At 41.4% G+C, this 6219-nt stretch overlaps 1 protein-coding gene across 1 annotated transcript in view; it reads left to right on the forward strand.

Moving 5' to 3' along the window:
* homer2 (homer scaffold protein 2) overlaps positions 1-4137 on the forward strand; it is a 42391-nt gene extending 38254 nt beyond the window's left edge. The window contains exon 9 of the mRNA XM_049599917.1: positions 2243-4137. Coding sequence (XP_049455874.1) covers positions 2243-2431 — 189 coding nt within the window. The 3' untranslated portion in view covers positions 2432-4137. The remainder of the gene's footprint in view (positions 1-2242) is intronic.
* The last annotated feature ends 2082 nt before the right edge of the window (positions 4138-6219 follow it).

Consider the following 6219-nt stretch of genomic DNA (forward strand, 5'->3'; position numbering starts at 1 on the left):
ACAACATTCCTGTCACGTGTCTCACTAACGCACATTGTGGTTACTGTATCTATTAATAAAGGTCCATCCTGGGTACAACGCTGAGTGGATTATTGCCTCTTTGAAAAGGCCTCCTCTTCCTCATCTGTGAAACAGAGAGACTACATCTCTGTCACGGCTTATTAGTTTCCAAGTGGCGCAGATTTGATCTGTGTCGCTGACTACAAAAACAGCTGAAGTTGTTTGGGAGCTTTAATGACCAAGTCTGATAACATTTCTGTGGGAGTGTGTGTGGGTTGTTGGGTGTGAGAATCTACTGTTGCCAAAAACCCGACAGATTCACGCCCATCACCTCAGTCATCTTGTAACAAAGAACACTTGTTCCTCAAGTCTGATTTCTCATTGAGTAATATCAGACTCTCTGTAAAACCAGAAGTGCCAGGCTTGGTGACGGACTGTTCACTCTGATTGCGCCAAGTCTGACATGAGCTGCATTGATAGTGACGCTCATGTCGCCCTGTTCTGACTGACTCAGAGCAGAATTTTATCATCCAAGCTGTCATGCATGTGCTGCCTCTCAAGCCGGGGCAGAGAGGAGAATAAAACCAACAGTGGCATGCCTGAAGTTCTTGTGCTTCACAAAGCTGGACCGCCTGGTTTGTTTCTGCAACAGCCAGCTGGATGAATGACAGTGACAACGGGAGTTTATCTAACCAGATACCCAAACTCAGGAGAAACATAGACAAAGGGATTTCTCAAATACCTTCGTCTAACCACGGGGCCCAACATGAAAACTCAGCCACAGTCCATTCAGATAACGTTAAGCAGTGAAGTAAAACTGTTTTTTTTCTGTTTTCTTTTTAAAAAATGAATCCACCAACCCCACCTCTGTGTTTTTGGTCTTGGCTCCTCGCTATTTAAAGACGACACCCCACGTGGTGATCGGGTTTCAGGAGTCAGCTGAAGGATACCGTCATGCAGGCGCAACACCCATTTAGCACTCCTATTTTAAACCCCTCCCTTCAATGGTATCTTCAGCATTAATGTGTCACTCGTGTCGCCTGCTAGTCTGAAACACTTGCTGTACCCTCCCATCCTCACACAACAATGTACCTTTCTTAAATGTAAAGCTTGGTTTTAACTCCTGGGGATGTACACAGGGAATTTTCCTCTTAGAGCATTTTGGCAAATGTTCCCCAGAACTCAGTGCAAAGGAGTGAAATGCTGAAAGGCCAGTTGAACTGCTTTTATTTCATGTTTGACAGTAGCTGTAAGAAGCTCTGTTTTTGGTTTGATGTCTCTGCTAAGACAGAGACAAAAGAACATATCTTCAGTGCTACATCAAATGCCCTGACATCCCTCTTTATGAAGTATTTCACAGCTGGAAAGATGGACTTTTCCTAAAGCTGGGCTGTTCATGCAGTAGAACGGTGCAAATACTTTTGCAATTGGTGCTACAGGACCAGAGAGAACAGAGGAAAAAGGGCTGTGGAATTGCTTCTGCTCAAGAGGTAGAAAACCTACAACGACCAATAAACACTTCCACTGGTGGGTGATGTAATGTGAGCATACCCGTTTTGGCACAGGAGACAATATGGCTGCCAGCTGGTAACAAATGATCTCGAATTGCAGTTTAACAGTGAGCTGAAATATATTCCTGAATACATTTTAGGTGAGAAACAGGCAATGCAGTAACAGAATCTTAGTTCATATTTTACCAGCACTGCCACTTTATCATTTGATCTCAGTATTTCAAACTCTGTTATGACAATGCAGGGATGTGTGGCGCGTACTTCCTGTTCACAAATTCTTGAATCACAGCAAAACAGTGCACTAAAATATGTTTCTGAAGACATTTTAGACAAGAAATAAGCAACACAGTAACGGAATCTTGGTTTATATTTGATCAACACTGCCCAGTTTTACAGACCTGAGTTTGGTCTGCGCTAGAAAGAGAGGGGTGGGTCTCTCTCCATATGCTTCTATAATCTTTGGTCCGTGGTGGCAGGCTTATGAAAATGTGGAAGTACAATCTGAAGTTCAAGCAGCAGCCCTAGAGCCAGTGAAAACTGATTTTCAGTGAGAGATGAGCAGGGAGATCTGAGCACTGGTGAGATAATGGGAATGCTAACATAGATCATTTACACATACTACCCACACCAATGCCTGTTGAATATCAACAAAGTACCCCTTTGATTTCCCTGCTTCCACTGCTGCTGACTGCTGTAACAAATGTTTTGTTTTTCCTAATGTCCATCCACAGACTGCCGAGACGAAGAACAAGGAGCTGGAGGGGAGGATAGAAGGTCTTCAGCTGGACATAGATGACAGTCAGCAGAAGCAGGTCCACATGAAGGGCGAGCTGAAGAAGTTCATGGATATGCTGGATGGAAAGATAGACGAGCTGCATGAGTTCAGGCAGGGGCTCTCCAAGCTAGGTGTTGATAACTGAGCAAAGTGGCACTGAGCTGAAAGGGTCAGGGGTCAGGTACGAAGGATTCACTACAGTATGTCTTCAGGGCAGAAACTATGTGGCACCTACTCCCCCAAGGTGATGTCCACTCAGACACTATCAGCTTTGGCTTCTAATAAACACTACCATGTGAGAAAGAGATGTTTTTGGGAGAGGGAGAGAGAGACTGGCAGGGGGAAGGCCAGCGTGCTCCACCAAATGGCTCTGTATTGTGCGCTGGCATTCAGAAACTAAATCAAGAGTCACACTTTGAGCTTACTTACCCGTTTCTGTGGGGGGAAACGGCTTTAAAAAGCTGGTGGTGGGTTCTTAGATTCTGTCCATCTGTCTTTTTTTCTGAAGGCTGCAGCACTTCTTCACAGGCAGTCTGAGCTTAGAGTAGAAGAGGGGACTTAAAAGGGCTAAAACGAATAACACGCAAAGACAATGCTGTTCAGCATCACTCAAGTAATTGGTGTTAATCCTTGTGGCCCCCTTGGAGAATTAGATCAAATCTTTCTACAGACTGTCCTCGCTGTTGCCTCTTGTCTATCTCAGGTGTGTTAGAAGACAGTTTGTACTCATTAGATTATATGCACATACATGACAAACGGCCGTGACACAAAGTGCCTCCAGGTGAGTCAAAATCTACCTGGCAAGGAGAACTGGCCAAGTGATGACCATCACCATAATAATAACTTGCTTTTTTTGTGTGAGAAAACCTGATGAAAAACATCTTCAGTAATAAAATGAGAGGAGAGGAAGGCAGACAGGCGAGCCCATCTCGACGGTGTTAATGTGGTGATAAACTCAAAGGACAAAACAGGTGTTTTGCACAAAAACTAGTCTGAGGAGGGACCGCAGCAGGAAGTCATCAACTCTCTTGTGGGTGTTTTCAGTAAACACTCATTTTGATTATATTTGCATAAAGAAGGACAGCTCTCTTGTCTCAGGATCTTTCCTTCAGACACATCCAAACTATAATAATAGGAGCCCCATTTTCCCATGAGTGTAGTGTAGTGTTCAGAGGACTTTGTGTGTGCAATAGTATTGTCGTCCATACGTAGAACAAAAGACGTCTCCAAGGCTGTTGATGTGCTTCCTACACACTAGTTTTTGTTATGGTGGTGGTTATTTTTGGGTGAGGGGACTTGGTGCTGCTCGATGGGTGAATAATGTGAAAGTGTACTTCACTGAAAACATTTAGATGGCATGGGCCTTTTCACTACAAACCCTGTCACAATCTTGGTTTTTTGTTTTACATATTTATTTATTTTTGGTGCCTCTCTGCAACTAGTGTTTCTAGAACATACCAAGTAAATCAACCTTAACCTAATGTCTCTATAGATGTACAATAATATATAAAGTATACCAAACTGTCAGGAGGTTTTATAATCGAGGCTTTGTTTGCAGGACGGTGTCGCAGCTGCTCTTGGGGAAGTCCATCTTGAGACATTTGAAATCAAAGGCATATGTTGTAGTGGCATATTTACTGGGTGATAGTATGATGTTATATTTTTTCATCACTGTTTTGATCTATGAAGGGACATTTTTGCTTCTCTCTCTGTTTAACTCTAATGTCACCTGAACCTGGAACACAAAGTATGATCCTTCCTTTTGAACCAATGCCTCTTGTGCACTTTTGTGACTCCTGTTCAATATTGTACAATAGAACTGACAATTGTTAAAATCTAGTTTAATTACAACACTTGAGTTCAGTGTCTTCTTTTAAGTCTGAGTAGTGGGCTGCATTTTAACACGAGAGGAGAGGGGGAGGTTTCCCTAATCTCCACTCAGTGGTAAATCAGTATTGTGGGGACTGTGTAGGAAAGTAAGATGCTGTTAAAGCTTACAAATACGCTGATATTATTTTAAAGTCTTGAGGCATTTTCTCGCTGGATGAGAAGCTCAGAGGAGGAGGTGGAATGAACCTACAGCGCCAGAGCTGCATGAAGTACAGAAGCTCCGCCACCGCACGACTTTTTCTCTGATGTCGATTTACATAGCACTAAATATAGCTGTAATCCTAACAGACGCACATAACCACAGCAAAAGAAGTGGGATTTAATCGCAGTGACACGTATCAGTTTCTCTGAGATCAGGACAAATAAAGCAAACACAGACATGCGCTTGTTTGAGGGATGGAAAAACCCTTTAACTCCAACATCATCACGGCGCTGAGGAAATAACTGCAGGGGTGGATCAGGGGACATGTTGCCGTGGCAACTTAATCCCACTCTCTCCTTTATTTTTGTGAATAACAGTGTGAATGATTGACAGTGAGAAGTATGGATCCAAAGCAACGTCCCAACAGTTAATTGTTTTAATTACACAAGAGGGCTGGTCGTCTGTCTCAGCCAATGAGGCTCTTTAATTGTCTGTTTCACCCTCGGAGATCAGCTGGTTGGTGCAGGTACATCAGGGTGGAGGATTAATCAATATGCAGAGTAAGAACCAATTTAGGGCTGAAATTATCAGTTAATTGACCAATTAAGTCAGTTGATGGAAAATTAAGTGTTGTAGGACTACAGTTAACTATTATTTTAACTACTAATTAATTGTTTGGTTTATTTTTTTGGCTTTTTGCCTTCATTAGACAGGACAATCTAGACGTGAAAGGGCAACAGAGAGAGCATGCAAAGGACTGCAGGCTGGAATAGAGCCTGTGGCTGCTGTGGGTTTCACAAAAATAGACAGATAAAGGTTCATTATACTGTTGTGCATGGCTTTCCCTGCCCATCCGACTCTCTGCAACCACTCTCTACCCTATGTTGCAGCGACGCCAAGAAAAGTTAAAAAAAAAAAAAAAAGAATGAGAGAAAAAGGTTACAAAAGAGTTTCAAAGAGTTACATGGTTTGATTTTAACCATAAGGATGGTTGGCCATGTCACTTCAGTTTACAGTGGAAATCTTGATTTTTTTTATTTATTAATCATTTAATTGTTTTCTCTATAAAATTTAATAACTATGAAAAAATGCATTATGTGGAGTATTGTCTGAAATGGCTTCTTTTCTCTGACCAACAGAGCAGAATTCAAAAATACTTAATTTACAATGATGTACAAAAGAGAAAGGCAGCAGATTTTCATAAGTGATAAGCCAGAGCCACAGAATTTTTGGCATTTTTGCTTTTTATAATGACTTAAAACAACCGATCAATTATCAAAATAGTTGACAATTAATTTTAAGAACAATTTCTGGTTCCAGCTTCTTTTAATTTGAGAGTCTTCTCACCTTTTGACACTGTGAACTGAACATTGGAGCTTGGTTGTAGATACATTTTTTTTGTCAGTCGACTAATCAACTATTTTGAATTAATCAGTCTGAGTCACTTTTTAGGCAAAAAAAATAATCTATATCCGGCTTCTCAAATGTGAAGATGTCAACAGTTTGGACAAAACAAAAGATTAATATTGCTCTAGGTTCTGGATCTCATCACTGTTAGGACTTGGCTCTAGGGAGGTCAGTGTCAGTTGGGCCACTGCTCCAGACTTCAATATATCAACAACTATTTGCCATTAAACTTTGTACAGACACTCGCGTTCTCCAGAGAATGAATCCTAATGACTTTAATGATCTCCTGACTTTTCCTCTAGAGCCAGCAGTAGTTCAATTTGTCCTGTCCTTTTAGTAAATCAAATATAACCAAAACTTTGCAAAAACTAACATCCCCATAAGTGTCAGTTGTACTTTGTGTTTAGTGCTAATTAGCAAGCTAACATGCTAAACTAAGATGCTGAACATGGTAAACTTTACACCTGCTAAACATTGGCATATTATTATTCATC

This window comes from Epinephelus fuscoguttatus, linkage group LG2 (assembly GCF_011397635.1).
Source record: "Epinephelus fuscoguttatus linkage group LG2, E.fuscoguttatus.final_Chr_v1".
Lineage (NCBI taxonomy): Eukaryota > Metazoa > Chordata > Actinopteri > Perciformes > Serranidae > Epinephelus > Epinephelus fuscoguttatus.